This window comes from Bufo gargarizans, chromosome 6 (genome assembly GCF_014858855.1).
Source record: "Bufo gargarizans isolate SCDJY-AF-19 chromosome 6, ASM1485885v1, whole genome shotgun sequence".
Lineage (NCBI taxonomy): Eukaryota > Metazoa > Chordata > Amphibia > Anura > Bufonidae > Bufo > Bufo gargarizans.
In genome coordinates, this window is record NC_058085.1 from 89,709,300 (window position 1) to 89,726,693 (window position 17,394).

The 17,394-nt window shown below is 44.4% G+C and overlaps 1 protein-coding gene across 1 annotated transcript in view; it reads right to left on the reverse strand.

Moving 5' to 3' along the window:
- Positions 1–543: 543 nt before the first annotated feature.
- Positions 544–17,394, reverse strand: part of LOC122939998 (agouti-signaling protein-like) — an 80,108-nt gene continuing 63,257 nt past the window's right edge. Inside the window, exon 4 of the mRNA XM_044296276.1 lies at positions 544–807. Within this exon, the coding sequence (XP_044152211.1) occupies positions 637–807 (171 nt within the window). The 3' untranslated portion in view covers positions 544–636. The remainder of the gene's footprint in view (positions 808–17,394) is intronic.

The window sequence follows — 17,394 nt, forward strand, 5'->3', positions numbered from 1 at the left end:
GAGTTGCATGAGGGGGAAGTCTTACGTTCAGAAGAGCAGATGGTTAACTATCTAAACAGGAAACATCCCATTATATATTAGCATGGTAATAAATCAATTAAAGCTAAACAACTGCTGTTAAAATATTACTAGGCTGCTTCTTGTATTGCTATAGTAAGGTTACTTTCACATTAGCGTTTTTTGCGGATCAGTCATGGATCTGCAAAAACGCTTCAGTTACCATAATACAACTGCATGCATCCGTCATGAACGGATCGGGTTGTATTATGTCTTCTATAGCCAAGACGGATCCGTCACGAACACCATTGAAAGTCAATGGGAAGGGAACTGTTTTCTATTGTGTCAGAGAAAACAGATCCGTCCCCATTGACTTACATTGTGTGCCAGGACAGATCCGTCTTGCTCCACACCACATCGCGGACAGAAAAACGCTGCTTGCAGCGTTATTCTGTCCGCGATGGGAGTGCAACCAAATGGAACGCATTTTGGAGCATTCCGTTTCGTTCAGTTCAGTTTTGTCCCCATTGACAATGAATGGGGACAAAACTGAAGCACTTTCTTCCGCTATTGAGATCCTATGACGGATCTCAATACCGGAATTGAAAACTCTAATGTGAAAGTCGCCTAAGTTGTATTTTAGCAATTTGGATTACCCATCTTATAGATGCAGACAGTTTTGAAGAAATGGCAGTAGCAGAAAGCGCAGGGGTCACAGCAGGGTGGTGCAGGTGGCTTACAGCTAGATTTAAGAGGCACACAGTTGGGAGGTGGTGTCCATGTCTTCTTCTTTTCAGGAACATCCTTTTTCTGCAATGCAAGTATTAAAAACAATTTCAGCAAAAAACAAACTTGTTAGCCTATACAAATTTACAAGTTGTGCAATACAAGAAATACAAGAGTGCAAGATTTTTTGTATGAGTTCTCATTCTAGCATAACTACCCCCCCATCGCCACTATGTTTTGCATAACTTTTTTTTAATCAAAAAAATCAAAAACTAACTGAAGGACCCGGCTTCGCTCGGGTATATTTCATTTATTTCATTTAATGCTTGTGTTTTGTTAAAAGTTATCAACACTGTCCACTATAACAGTGACATCTACAGCACCCCGCCCCCTTAACAGTGACCTCCACAGCCCCCCACCCCTAAACAATGACCCCCTCCCACAGTGCCCCGTCCCTTAAAATTGGACCTCCACAGCAACCCACCCCCTTAACTTTGAACTTTACTGCAACCTTCCCCTTTAACAGTGAGTTTCACAGAACACCACCCCCTTAACAGTGACCTCCACAGGGGCCCACTCCTTAACAGTGGTCTTTACAGCAATCTGCCCCTAAACACTGACCTCCATAGAGGACAATCCCCTTAACTTTGACCTCCACAGCAGCCTGTCCCTAGGGTGGCCAGAGGTCCAATTTTAGGCCGGACAGTCCGGCTTTCAGACTCCCTGTCCTCCGTCTGGCACAGGGCCTGGACAGACACAAGGATGTCCTTTTGAACAGCTCACTCTCTTCCTGCAGCTCACACTCAGACAGCACAGTGCTGCTGTCTGAAAGTCCCCGTCCTTCCCACCCCTGCAGCTGACAGAAGTTGATTTTTACCTTTATTTTTTCAATCCCCATTGGCTGAGGAGTGGGAGGGGTCATGGGCGTGGCTTAGAGGGACCTGGGGCGGGGTTTTAAGTTTGCCTTTTGAGGGTGGACACATTGTGGCAGAGTTCGTGTCTGGGCTCCTTTCTGCAAGAGTGACACCCCTCTGGGCACCTTACTGGCTCATTTGCATACCAAATAAAGAAACATAGAAACATAGAATGTGTCGGCAGATAAGAACCATTTGGCCCATCTAGTCTGCCCAATATACTAAATACTATGGATAGCCCCTGGCCCTATCTTATATGAAGGATGGCCTTATGCCTATCCCATGCATGCTTAAACTCCTTCACTGTATTTGCAGCTACCACTTCTGCAGGAAGGCTATTCCATGCATCCACTACTCTCTCAGTAAAGTAATACTTCCTGATATTACTATTAAACCTTTGCCCCTCTAATTTAAAACTATGTCCTCTTGTAGCAGTTTTTCTTTTAAATATTCTCTCTGAAAGGTTTTTCAGAGGATAAAAACATCTATTGCTGGAACAAAGGCACATCTTGAAATAAGGTACTAAGTGCTATTAGGCCATGGCTTTACTGCAATAGCGATTATCCTGGTGACAGACTTCCTTTAAAGCTCTCCTACAGCAGTGAAGAAAAATGGCTGTGTTATGGAAACCTGTAGTAAAACTGTATGTGGAGGCTAACGGCCTGCAAGCTTCTATTGGGTGATATGGGTCATGTGACCAAGCTTCTATTGGCTAATGCATTTTTTGGGAATATCTCAGGAATGGTACTTACTAGAGAGCTGACACCTGGTTTAACCTCTTCAGTACGCCCTGATGTCCTGGTACTTAAGGACACAGGGCGTACGGGTACGTCCTGTGTATTTCCGATCACTGCCGCCCGGCGGGCGGTAATTGGAACCCGGCGCCTACTCAAATCATTGAGCAGGCATCTTGGCTAAATGCGTGGGGGGGTCCCGTGACCCCCCCCCCGTGTCGGCGAGACCTGCTGTTTGCGGCTTTTCCTGCGGTTTGTTTCAGCGATCGGCGGTGCCATCCGGTCCCCATGCGGTTGTAGGGGGGACCCGATGGCATGGAAGGCAGTGCGATGCCTAAGGAAGGCATCGTGCTGCCTTCTGGTGACGAGCCTGTGAGATCCAGCCAGTGTTGGACTGGCGTACCTATGGCCTACCAGTAAAAAATGTTTTGGGGGCCCACCATACAGATACATTCAAATATAATAAATAATCTAAGTTTTTTATATGAACATAGGCTGGTTGAGGTGCTGTACCAGTATGTATGTAGTGCAGTAAGGGCTCATTCAGACGGCCGTGCAGATTAGATGCTGTCCCATTCACTTCTATGGGGCCCTTTTCTTCCATTGCACGGCTCAGCAAAAAATGAAACACGTACTATACTTGTCAGTAAAAATCAGGACATGGCCCTATTGAAGTATTGGAATGCATTGTAAAGGATTAGACCCCCAAAAGTTCAAGTCCCAAAGTGGGGGGGGGGGGGGGAAGTGAAAAAAAAGTTGAAAAAATAAAGTTTGCCTCCAAAAAAATTAAAAGTTTCAAGTAAAAATAAACAAAAACATCATTTTTCCCAAATAAAGTTAAGAAAAATTGGTAAGAATTAGGGGGGAAAAAAAGTATACATATTAGGTATCGCTGCTAAATAAACCATTTTTTGTCACCTTACATCACAAAAAGTGTAATAGCAAGCGATTAAAAAGTCATATGCACCCCAAAATAGATAATCGGCCAAAAACTGAAAAAACTATGGCACTCAGAATATGGAGACACTAAAACATCATTATTTTTGTTTTAAAAAAGCTGTTATTGTGTTTTTGTTTTAAAAAAGCGTATTTTTCGCTGTATAAGACGCACAGTGGGGGGAAAATAGCAGTGGGTCTTATACGGCGAATGTAGCCGATTTTGCCTAGTTTTCAATGATACACCTGCCGCGATGCCGTGCGGCGGGTGTATCAGCTGTGAGGGAGGAGGGGCTGGGGGCGGCATCTGCATTTATAATGGCAGCGGGGCCCGTGCAGTGACTGTGTTCTACTACACGGGCCCCGCTTACTGTATAATCATATCCCTAATAGTTAATTGTTGTGTGCATGTAAAAGCATAATGAGCGATAATGATGAGCGCTGTGTATTACTTACAATTAGAAGCGCTCGCCGTTCGGAGCAGAGAGGAGAGAGGAGGGAGGAGGGAGGAGGCAGGCCGGGAGGACGGGCGCTGGCAGTGTGAGTCATACGTCACGCGCCTGCGCCGCCCACTTTATGAATGAAGCAGTCGGCGTGGGCGCATGACGGATGACTCACACTGCCAGCGCCCGTCCACCCGGCCTGCCTCCTCCCTCCTCTCTGCTCCGAACGGCGAACGCTTCTAATTGTAAGTAATAGACAGCGCTCATCATTATCGCTCATTATGCTTTTACATGCACACAACAATTAACTATTAGGGATATGATTATACAGTAAGCGGGGCCCGTGTAGTAGAATACAGTCACTGCACGGGCCCCGCTGTCATTATAAATGCAGATGCGACCCCCACCCCCATTATAAAAGCAAATGCGACCCCCACACTTATGGAGGGGATCTGTGGATGACACATAGCATAAGATGCTATATATGTGTCATCCACAGATCCCCCCCATAACTGTCATACACAGATCCTCATAACAGTGCCATCCAGAGAGGATCCCCCATAAGTGTCACCCACAGATCCCCCATAACAGTGCGTCACCCACAGATCCCCCATAACAGTGCGTCACCCACAGATCCCCCATAACAGTGCGTCACCCACAGATCCCCCATAACAGTGCGTCACTCACAGATCCCCCATAACAGTGCGTCACCCACAGATCCCCCATAACAGTGCGTCACCCACAGATCCCCATAACAGTGCGTCACCCACAGATCCCCCATAACAGTGCGTCACCCACAGATCCCCCATAACAGTGCGTCACCCACAGATCCCCCATAACAGTGCGTCGCCCACAGATCCCCCATAACAGTGCGTCACCCACAGATCCCCCATAACAACAGATCCCCCATAACAGTGTGTCATCCACAGATCCTCCATAACAGTGCGTCACCCACAGACCACAATTAGTTCAAAAGCGCACCTTTTGGTTCAAAATATTTTATTTCTTATTTTCCTCCTCAAAAACCTAGGTGCGTCTTATGGGCCGGTGTGTCTTATAGGGCGAAAAATACGGTATACATATTAGGTATCGCCGCGTCCGTATCGACCGACTCTATAAAAATATCACATGAACTAACCCCTCAGATGAAGACCGTAAAAAAAAAAAAAAAAGCTAAATAAACCATTTTTTGTCACCTTACATCACAAAAAGTGTAAAGGCAAGCGATCAAAAAGTCATATGCACCCCAAAATAGTGCCAATCAAACCATAATCTCATCCCACAAAAAATGAGACCCTAGCTAAGATAATCGCCCAAAAACAGAAAAAACTATGGCTCTCAGAATATGGAGACACTAAAACATGATTTTTTTTGTTTCAAAAATGATATTATTGTTTAAAACTTACATAAATAAAAAAAGTATACATATTAGGTATCGCAGCGTCCGTAATAACTTGCTCTATATAAATATCACATGACCTAACCCTTCACATGAATACTGTAAAAAAATTAAAAATCTTACATCACAAAAAGTGTAATAGCAAGCGATCAAAGTCACACGCACCCCAAAATAGTGCCAATGAAACCGTCATCTCATCCCGCAAAAATCATACCCTACCCAAGGTAATCACTCAAAAACTGAAAAAATTATGGCTCTCAGACTATGGAAACACTAAAATATTATTTTTTTTGTTTCAAAAAAGAAATCATTGTGTAAAACTTACATAAATAAAAAAAAAGTATACATATTAAGTATTGCCGCATCCGTGATAACCTGGTCTATAAAAATATCACATGATCTAACCTGTCAGATGAAGTTGTAAATAAAAAAAATAAAAACGATGCCAAAACAGCTATTTCTTGTTACCTTGCCTCACAAAAAGTGTAATATAGAGCAACCAAAAATCTTATGTACCCTAAACTAGTACCAACAATACTGCCACCCTAACCCGTAGTTTTTAACCACCTCCGGACCGCCTTACGCACGCATGCGCATCGCGGGCCGGCAAAAGTTAAAGGAGCATTTCGTCAGCAACCTGCCAGCCAATGATCGCGGCTGGCAGGTTGCCTGATTTAAAAAAAATCCAATCAGAAGCCACATAGCAGATCATATTAGTAAATATGATCTGTTATATGGCTGCCCTGCTCCTCTGCTGGTCCTTTTCATCGGTTGGATCCAGCAGAGAAGCAGGCTTCACAGTGAGTACACCAAACACTACACTTTAGCCCCAGATCACCCCCCTGCACCCCAATTAACCCTTTGATCACCCCTTTGTTCGCCCCTGTCAATCACTAGTGAAAGGAAAAAAGTGATCAGTGCAAACTGTCACTTTTTTTTTTCACTGGTATTGACTGATAGGTTTTAGTATAGTTTAGGTCCCTTGGTTAGGTAGTTTAGGGATCAGTTAGCGCCCAGCCCACCGCACCGCAGTCCCTTATTCGCCGATTAGCGTATCGCTAATCAGCATTTGTACTTTTATAGTATCTGGAAGTGATCAAAACTGATCACGGTCAGATCTATAATAGTATTAGTGTCACTTTAGTTCGCCCTCCACCCGAAACGCAGTGTTTGCCCGATCAGGCCTGATCGGTCGCCCACACGTGCGTTCGCCCACGCCCGCCCCACCGCAGTGACAAAAATTTATTTATTTTTTGATCACTGCACATTTACTTTACACGCGCTGCGGCGATAAAAAAATCGGTTTTGATATTTTTTATCAACCGCAGCAGCCTCCGGTACTTCGCTAGCCTCCCATTTGTAAGACAGGCTTGCTTTTTTTCTTGGGTAGTCTCACGGAATACCCCTAAATTTAGTTGCCCAAATGTCAAACAGGGGGTATTCTTCTGAAGAGGCCTACAGGCTTCTGACCCAGTCGGATGAGGAATGGGAACCCTCATCTGATGAATCTAGCGGGTCAGAATACGAACCTGTAGAAAGTAGTGGCTCTCTGACCTAAAGTTCGGACGAGGAGGCTGAGGTCCGTGATAGCACCAGGCGTACCCGGCCCCATGTCACTAGACCGCAGGTTGCGCAGGATCCGCTTCAAGAGCAGCAGAGTGGGGCTGGTGCTGTCGGATTACGTGGTGAGGCATACACCAGCAGCGCAGCCCTTCCTGGACCTAGTACCAGCACTGCCGTAGAACATGGTGAAGTAGCGAGCACCAGAAGGGCAGTTGAAGCTGGTACGGTGGCACATGCAGTAGTTACCCCGTCGCAGCCACCGCAAAGACGTGCCCGTAGAGCCCCTAGAATCCCTGAGGTGCTGGCAAACCCTGATTGGCAGTCCCCAACTTCAGCCGCACCTGTAGTTCCCCCTTTCACCTCCCAGTCTGGAGTTCAGGTTGAGACAGCTCAGATCGGTTCGGCCCTGGGATTTTTTTAGCTGTTCTTGACTGCGGAGCTCTTAGACTTAGTTGTGGCAGAAACAAATCGGTATGCCACACAATTTATAACCGCAAACCCGGGAAGCTTTTATGCCCAGCCTTTCCGGTGGAAACCAGTCCAAGTTTCCGAAATTAAATTTTTTTTGGGCCTTCTCCTCAACATGGGTCTAACTAAAAAGCATGAATTGCGGTCATATTGGTCCACGAACACAATTCATCACATGCCCATGTTCTCTGCTGCTATGTCCAGGACATGATTTGAGACCATCCTGCGTTTCCTGCACTTTAGCGACAACACCACCTCCCGTCCCAGAGGCCACCCAGCTTTTGACCGGCTCCACAAAATTCGGCCCCTCATAGACCATTTCAACCAGAAATTTGCAGATTTGTATACCCCAGAGCAAAACATCTGCGTAGACGAGTCCCTAATACATTTTACCGGGCACCTTGGCTTCAAACAATACATCCCAAGCAAGCGCGCCCGGTATGGGGTCAAATTGTATAAGCTCTGTGAAAGGGCCACAGGCTATACCCACAAATTTCGTGTCTATGAGGGAAAAGATCAGACCCTGGAGCCGGTCGGTTGCCCTGACTACCTGGGGAGCAGTGGGAAGACAGTCTGGGACTTGGTGTCACCCTTATTCGGCAAGGGGTACCATCTTTATGTGGACAATTTCTACACAAGTGTGGCCCTCTTTAGGCATTTGTTTCTAGAACGGATTGGCGCCTGTGGCACCGTGCGAACTAGTCGCGCAGGCTTCCCCCAACGGCTAGTTAGCACCCGTCTTGCAAGGGGGCAGAGGGCCGCATTGTGTAACGAAGAACTGCTCGCGGTGAAATGGAGAGACAAGCGTGACGTTTACATGCTCTCCTCCATTCACGCAGACACGACAATACAAATTGAGCGAGCAACCCGTGTCATTGAAAAGCCCCTCTCAGTCCACGACTATAACCTTCACATGGGAGGGGTGGACTTCAATGACCAGATGTTGTCTCCGTATTTAGTTTCCCGCAGAACCAGACGCTGGTATAAGAAGGTGTCTGTATATTTGATTCAATTGGCGATGTACAATAGTTTTGTTCTCTACAGTAAGGCTGGGAGAACGCGATCCTTCCTCAAATTTCAGGAAGAGATCATCAAGAACCTCCTGTATCCAGGAGGTTCCGTGGCCCCATCCACCAGTGTAGTTAGCCGTCTACACGAGCGACATTTCCCCAATGTCGTTGCCGGTACCTTAACCCACTCGTCACCCCGAAAAAGATGTTGTGTCTGTAGCAGGAGTGGAATAAGGCGTGATACCCGCTATTTCTGTCCTGACTGTCCTGACCACCCTGCCCTATGCTTAGGGGAGTGTTTCTGGAAGTACCACACACAGGTACACCTAGCATAGGGATCACATCTCACCAGGACAGGCACACAGGGCTATTAGGGCCCATTCACTCACACAGCTGCTGCAAACGTCTCCTTTCACCTGGGACAAAGTGCATAACGCACTTCGCCACATCTTTGGGCGATTTGCGCTTTGCACATTGACCCATGGGGAAGGAGATGTTTGTTCTATAAAAGGTAAAAAAAACACCAGTAAGCAAAAAGGTTAATGTTTAGTTCAAAAAGTTAAAGTTTATATGTTCTGTTCCAAAGTTAATAAAATTATTGAGTTGCGGCCTGTTTTTTTTTTTTTTTACCTTCCAGGTGGACAAACCGATCAACTAGCTGTAGCTGATGTGCATTCTGACAGAAGCATTGCGCTGCTGTCAGTTTACACGCAAGTCAGTGTATGCGGCGCTGCAAGACGAGATTTCTACTCTGCAGTAAAAGATACGTTTGCCAAGGCATACCAGCTGAGGAGGAGGCGGCGTTCCTATGCCTTGGCAAACACTTTGTATATAAAAAAAATCAAAAAAATCCTGGCAATGATTTATTCATCCACATCGATTGATGCGAATGGAGAAATCGGGTTTGCCAGGGCATACGAGCTAAGTGGGTATGGATGTTGGGCGGAGCTCCTATGTCCTGGCAGACGCCTTTCCCCTCCTTTTTTTTTTTTGGCAGAGATTTTTTCATCCACATTGATCAATGCGAATGAAGAAATCTGTGCCGTTCATTTTTTTCTTTCAGCCCAGAGGCTGAACGGAAAAAAAAATCTCATTATCTGTATGCTCAATATAAGGAGAATAGCAGAAACTCCTAATGCTGGCCATACATGTAATGATTGCGGAGACCCTCAAATGCCAGGGCAGTACAAACACCCCACAACTGACCCCATTTTGGAAAGAAGACACCCCAAGGTATTCGCTGAGGAGCATATTGAGTCCATGAAAGATTAAAATTTTTGTCCCAAGTTAGCGGAAAGTGAGACTTTGTGAGAAAAAATAAAATAAAAATCAATTTCCTCTAACTTATGCCCCAAAATTTTTGTTTTCTATGAACTCGCCAGGCGCCTCATTGAATACCTTGGGGTGTCTTCTTTCCAAAGTGGGGTCACATGTGGGGTATTTATACTGCCCTGGCTTTTTAGGGGCCCTAAAGAGCCAGAAGAAGTCTGGGATCCAAATGTCTAAAAATGCCCTCCTAAAAGGAATTTGGGCACCTTTGCGCATCTAGGCTGCAAAAAAGTGTCAAACATGTGGTATCGCTGTACTCAGGAGAAGTTGGGGAATGTGTTTTGGGGTGTCATTTTACATATACCCATGCTGGGTGAGAGAAATATCTTGGTCAAATGTCAACTTTGTATAAAAAAATGGGAAAAGTTGTCTTTTGCCAAGATATTTCTCTCACCCAGCATGGTTATATGTAAAATGACACCCCAAAACACATTCCCCAACTTCTCCTGAGTACGGCGATACCAGATGTGTGACACTTTTTTGCAGCCTTGGTGGGCAAAGGGACCCACATTCCAAAGTGCACCTTTCGGATTTCACTGGTCATTTTTTTACAGATTTTGATTGCAAACTACTTCTCACACATATGGGCCCCTAAATTGCCAGGGCAGTATAACTACGCCACAAGTGACCCCATTTTGGAAAGAAGACACCCCAAGGTATTCCGTGAGAGGCATGGCGAGTTCCTAGAATTTTTTATTTTTTGTCGCAAGTTAGTGGAATATGAGACTTTGTAAGAAAAAAAATAAAAATTAAAAAAATAAGCATTTTCCGCTAACTTGTGACAAAAAATTCTAGGAACTCACCGTGCCCCTCACAGAATACCTTGGGGTGTCTTCTTTCCAAAATGGGGTCATTTGTGGCGTTGTTATACTGCCCTGGCAATTTAGGGGCCCAAATGTGTGAGAAGTACTTTGCAATCAAAATGTGTAAAAAATGGCCTGCGAAATCCGAAAGGTGCACTTTGGAATATGTGCCCATTTTGGCCACCTTGGCTGCAAAAAAGTGTCACACATCTGGTATCGCCGTACTCAGGAGAAGTTGGGGAATGTGTTTTGGGGTGTCATTTTACATATACCCATGCTGGGTGAGAGAAATATCTTGGTCAAATGTCAACTTTGTATAAAAAAATGGGAAAAGTTGTCTTTTGCCAAGATATTTCTCTCATCCAGCATGGTTATATGTAAAATGACACCCCAAAACACATTCACCAACTTCTCCTGAGTACGGCGATACCTGATGTGTCACACTTTTTAGCAGCCTAGGTGGGCAAAGGGACCCACATTCCAAAGTGCACCTTTCGGATTTCACCGGTCATTTTTTACAGATTTTGATTGCAAACTACTTCTCACACATATGGGCCCCTAAATTGCCAGGGCAGTATAACTACGCCACAAGTGACCCCATTTTGCAAAGAAGACACCCCAAGGTATTCCGTGAGGGGCATGGCGAGTTCCTAGAATTTTTTATTTTTTGTCGCAAGTTAGTGGAATATGAGACTTTGTAAGAATAAAAAAAATAATCATCATTTTCCGCTAACTTGTGACAAAAAATAAAAAGTTCTATGAACTCACTATGCCCATCAGCGAATACCTTAGGGTGTCTACTTTCCGAAATGGGGTCATTTGTGGGGGTTTTCTACTGTCTGGGCATTGTAGAACCTCAGGAAACATGACAGGTGCTCAGAAAGTCAGAGCTGCTTCAAAAAGCGGAAATTCACATTTTTGTACCATAGTTTGTAAACGCTATAACTTTTACCCAAACCATTTTTTTTTTGCCCAAACATTTTTTTTATCAAAGACATGTAGAACAATAAATTTAGTGAAAAATTTATATATGGATGTCGTTTTTTTTGCAAAATTTTACAGCTGAAAGTGAAAAATGTCATTTTTTTGCAAAAAAAATTGTTAAATTTCGATTAATAACAAAAAAAGTTAAAATGTCAGCAGCAATAAAATACCACCAAATGAAAGCTCTATTAGTGAGAATAAAAGGAGGTAAAATTCATTTGGGTGGTAAGTTGCATGACCGAGCAATAAACGGTGAAAGTAGTGTAGTGCAGAAGTGTAAAAAGTGGCCTGGTCATTAAGGGGGTTTTAGCTAGCGGGGTTAAAGTGGTTAAAATGGGGTCACTTTGTTTGAGTTTCTACTCTAGGGGTGCATCAGGGGAGCTTGAAATGGGAAATGGTGTAAAAAAAAACAGTCCAGCAAAACCTGCCTTCCAAAAACCATGAGATGGGGCCTCATCAGTAAGGCCAGATATATTTATCGGCCTCAGTTGGAGGAGTAGAAAATCCTTCCCGAATCCAGGCTTGGTTCATTTTGACAAAAGTGATGTTTTGGACACTGGCAGAGGACAACCTGGTCTGTTTGGGTGTCACCACCTCCCCCTCATCCCCGCAGTGCTGAAAACCATGTCTGAGATGACAATGGAAAATAATCAAAAAAGAAGAAAGAGCGTTCTGTGCCAGTTCGGCCACTGTTCCAGTCGGTCTGCTCAGAAATCCAGGCTGTATTGTAGGTAGGCCTGAACCGGGGACTGAACTGGCCTCAGCCTGGCATGGCACGTGGAAAAACTTCTCCATCATGTTGAGGAGACTGAAATGGCTACTACTGCTACTTCTGTTGCGGCTCCTGCTGCTTGTGGCGGCTCGATATGGGGGTTGGGGGAAAATTCTGCGGAGTGGGGGGCCTCTTTTTCGGACACGCTGGCGGCAGGCATTTGCTTGCCATAAGAGAACTTCACTGAAAGTCTTCTCACAAGCTGCAAGGAAGATGAGCAGGTGGACGACTGTGACTCTTAGCTCCATGGCACGGTGTCAGTCTCCAAAGTCACCTCCACATTATCCTGCTGTGACTGAGAGGAGGACATTATTATCCTCTTTATCCTCTATCCTCTACGATAATGCCTTTCCAAAGCAGGTATAATGGAAGCTTACTACTACTACTATTACTTCTGGCTGGCTAGCTGGTGATACTACTAGCCACTTTCTGGCTCTGGGTCATTCGTTGGAAACCCTTTGGTAGCCCTGTCATTTTTGGGCCTCACAGGTAATGTTGTGTGCTACCCTTTGTATTGGTGTAGTAAACATGTATATGCTGGTTTTAATCATTTCCACCAACCCCCAAAAAATTTTTTATTGGAAATATGTGGAGACAGAAATAAATGGAAATGGATTTAGGCCTAAATTCGTTATCATGCACAGATACTTTTGTGCGCTACCCTGTGTATTGGTGTAGTACTCATGTATATTCTGGTTTGAATAAATTCAACAGCCCCAAAAATTTTATTGGAACCATGTGGAAACAGAAATAAATTGAAACTATTTTAGGCCTAAATTTATCACCCACAGATAATGTTGTGCACAAGTATTGGTCTAGTGATCGCCTATATGCTGGTAATTAAATTGAACAACCACCCAAAAAATGGAACCATGGAACCATGTTGAGAATAAAATAAACAGAAAGATGATTGAGGCCTGATGCTTAATTGTCACTTTCCGGGGGACAGGGCAGACCTCCAGAATGTCTTGAAAACAGGACACAGGCAAAAACAGACCAGGGACTAAAAAAATACTTTATTACGCATGTAATAAAGGAACATGGCAGTAAAAGAAAAAGTAGGTTAGGAAATAGTGGTAGCACTACCACTGACCCAAGTGCACTGTCAAGGCAGGAAGCCAAACCCAGAGGGTGGAGAACCAGCGAGCCCCGTTCTTCACAGAGCCCCTGCTGGTGGGGATGAACTTGGCCAAGGGCTCACTGGTGGCACCTCGAAATAGGTCCCGGTACACTTGGCCGCAACCTGCAGAGAACCACAGACAACAACAGGACTAGAACCCAAACAAACACAGGACATGGAACAGACAAGATAAATGGGAACCAGCACACAAACAGATGTCTGGACCCTATGCGGAAGAGAAGCATGGCTGTCACAGGTAGAGTAGCACACAGACTAGAGATCCTCCCTCTGAAGAACCCAGGAGTTTTCTCATGAAGGCAGGAGATACACAGGACAGGAACAGAAGCAGTAAGGCACCGCAGGACAGACATGGAACAGATTGGATCATAAACAGTTAGGCACTGCTAGGCTGGACATGGAACAGACAGGATCAGAAGCAGTTTAGCACTGCCAGGCAAAACATAGAACCGATAGAATACAGACAGAGAACAGGGCAAGGCATGGACAAGGATATGGAAATGGACAAGGATATAACATCAATGCTTTACCAGGCAACACCACACAGAAGGGCAGATGGCAAAACCCCCTGGGTCAGCAGCAACAGACTACACATAGCAAGGCACAAGACAGACTGACCCCCCTTGGTTAGCAGCAAGGGGCTACACCCAGCAAGGCACAAGACAGAACCCAGACCCCAAGCCCCACAGTTCACAGGTAGAAATAGCTGCAATAACTAGGGCACCTGATAAGCCACACACAGGAACAGACCAGGAAAGGTTAACCAGGAGTACCAGAAGCACAGAACACACAATCACAAGTGTCAGTTCATATCAGTCACAGAATGCTGCAGCCAGCAAACCCCAAACGACAACCAGCATACACAGGATAACTGTAGCCAGTACGAGGTTACAGGCAGCCAGCCTACACAACAACAAGGAGTGACAGAACTGCACTGATGATACAAACACAAAAGCATCCATACTCCGTTTACACACGAGGCTGCAGCCAGCAGGCATCACAGAACCAGAATACATGGGAACACCCACAGCCAGTACACAAAGTGGATGGCGCCAGCAGCACAGCACCAGTGACAGGGACCATAGAGATATGGACGTGGGGAGACACAAACACAGGCAACAGTTCATACACAAAACCACAGTCAGCACTCAGCCTCAAGCAACCAGCATAAACAGGTGTCAGCCTGCAGCCAGTACACGAGAGAGCATGCAGCCAGCCTACAAGGCTCCACAACTGTCACAGTGAACCGCACCGTGACATTAATATCACGTTATCACTCACAAAAAATTTGGTGCATTACCAAGCGTTTTGATGTAGTGATCGCTTACACGCTGTTAATTAAATTGAACAACCTCAAAACAAATTTGGAACCGTATTAAGAAGGAAATAAACAGAAATGGATGATTGAGGCCTGACGCTTAATATCCTGTCATCGCTCACAGATAATGTGGTGCACTACCCTTGGTACTGGTGTACTGATCACTTTTATGTACATATTTAGCCCTGATAGTATGTTATCAATTACTGATTTATATGGTTTTTCAAACTTAAACTATAAAAATGAAAAATTAAGGGCTATTAAAGGCTACGGACACCTTTATGCACTAAAAATCAATAACTTCATATCTTATGCAGCACATAAAAAAATTGCACTTGTTTGTTTACTGGTATCAGCTTTGCTTCACATGCTCTCAGAAATGCTCTTCTATGAGTTTTGCTCACTGCTGTCATCTCCTGTGAGGCTCTGTGGGTGTTCCTGTTGATTTGACATACATCAGCACAAGCTCTGCTGCCCAGCCCCCACATCCTGTTACACAGCACAGCTCTGCTGCCCCGCCCCATATCCTGTTACATAGCACAGCTCTGCTGCCCTGCCCCCATATCCTGTTACACAGCACAGCTAGTAGCTACTTACATATAGGCTGCTGGAACTTGCAAGTAACTTGGTAGTAAGATTTCATTCCAATCCACAACATGGTGAGTCTTACAGTATGCTACAACCTGTAATCAGCAGGTCAATTTCTCACTTTATATTCTGTAGAAAGTCCATTATTTGTAGACACAATAGATATTTCTGCTGATAACGTTAGTGCAGCTATCTACAGTTAGAACTATGGCGTTATAAGCAGGATATAGATCTCATCACTAGTGATGAGCGAGCATGCTTTGCCGAATACCTGTTCAGCTTGAGCATCGCTATGCTCAGCACATGGCGGTACTCGGCCGAGTACCACATATGCTCGAGCGCCATGCTCGAGTCTCCTCCCCGCACGTTTGGCAAATGCTAAGAAGCCAATAAACGTGCAGGTAAGTATTGCCATCACTGTAATGCCAGTAGCCATGTTTTCTACTGGAATTACAGGGATTGGCCTGCCGGAACGCGTCATTGGGTGCTATATAGCCCCAGGTTAATCCTTTAATCTCAGTGCTCTGCATTTGAACACCGTCTGTGGTTTTCAGGGCATTGGGAAAAAGTGAAAAAAAAAATATATACATATTTCCCAGAATCTGACATTTTTGCTGTCTGAGGTTAAATCCGTTAATCTCAGTGCTCTGCATTTTAACACCATTAGTGGTTGTTAGGGCCAAATATTGGGAAAAAGTGAAAAAAAAACTAAAAACATATTTCCCAGAATCTCACCACATTTTTGCTGTCTGCGTTCAATCTGTTAATCTCAGTGCTCTGCATTTGAACACCGTCAGTGGTTGTTAGGGCCATATATTGGGAAAAAGTGAAAAAAATAAATACATATTTACCAGAATCTGACCACATTTTTGCTGTCTGCGGTTTAATCTGTTAATCTCAGTGCTCTGCATTTGAACACCGTTTGTGGTTGTTAGGGCCATACATTGGGAAAAAGTGAAAAAAAAAAACATATTTCCCAGAATAAGTGAAAAAAAAAATATATATATACATATTTCCCAGAATCTGATCACATTTTTTCTGTCTGCGTTTAAATCTGTTAATCTCAGTGCTCTGCATTTAAACACCGTCTGTGGTTTTCAGGGCTATATATTGGGAAAAAGTAAAAAAAAATATATATACATATTTCCCAGAATCTGACCACATTTTTGCTGTCTGCGTTTAAATCTGTTAATCTCAGTGCTCTGCATTTGAACACCGTCAGTGGTTGTTAGGGCCACATATTGGGAAAAAGTGAAAAAAAAAACTAAAAACATATTTCCCAGAATCTCACCACATTTTTGCTGTCTGTGTTAAATCTGTTAACCTCAGTGCTCTGCATTTGAACATCGTCAGTGGTTGTTAGGGCCATATATTGGGAAAAAGTGAAAAAAATAAATACATATTTACCAGAATCTCACCACATTTTTGCTGTCTGCGGTTTAATCTGTTAATCTCAGTGCTCTGCATTTGAACACCGTTTGTGGTTGTTAGGGCCATATATTGGGAAAAAGTGGAAAAAAAAAACATATTTACCAGAATTTGACCACATTTTTTGCTGTCTGCGGTTTAATCCGTTAATCTCAGTGCTCTGCATTTGAACACCATATGTGGTTTTCAGGGCCATATATTGGGAATAATATAGTTATAAATATAAACATCATAAAACAGTGTCTGTACTGCAAATTCCAATAATCTGTGGCTAAAATAGTGTCCAAAATCTGTGCTGTACTGCATCTGAAAACTGTGTCTTTTGTGGACAGAAAAAAAAAAAGAAAACTGCATCACAACCAGTAACAAATCCATAAATATGCAAAAGGCGAGCACTAAGGGACGGGGAAGTGGGCGTGATGCTGATGGTTCACGCAGAGGCCATGGCACTGGGCGCAATGAAACTGTGCCTGCTGCCAGTGCACCAAAAAAAAAGTTAAGAAAACCGTACCCATCTTTATGTCTTAGCTGGGCGGTGCATGACAAGATAATGCTTCCAGTCGGTTAAGCCCCACCCTCTCTTCCACCAAGAGTCTGCTCAACCGAATCCTCGCTCAGATCATCCTTTCTCCCACCATGGAAAGGCTTGCCAAACAAGTGATCCCACACTCGGATATTCCGAGGAGCTCTTTCCAGCGCCACTATTACATTTGGCGCTCGTGCCTAACAGGCTTGAAGAGGGACCTGAGATATTATGCCCTGATTCCCAACCTCTTGAGCCTTCACAGTCTCAAGAAGATGACGATGGTGAATGGCAATCATTCGTTCACAAGGTGGATGATGA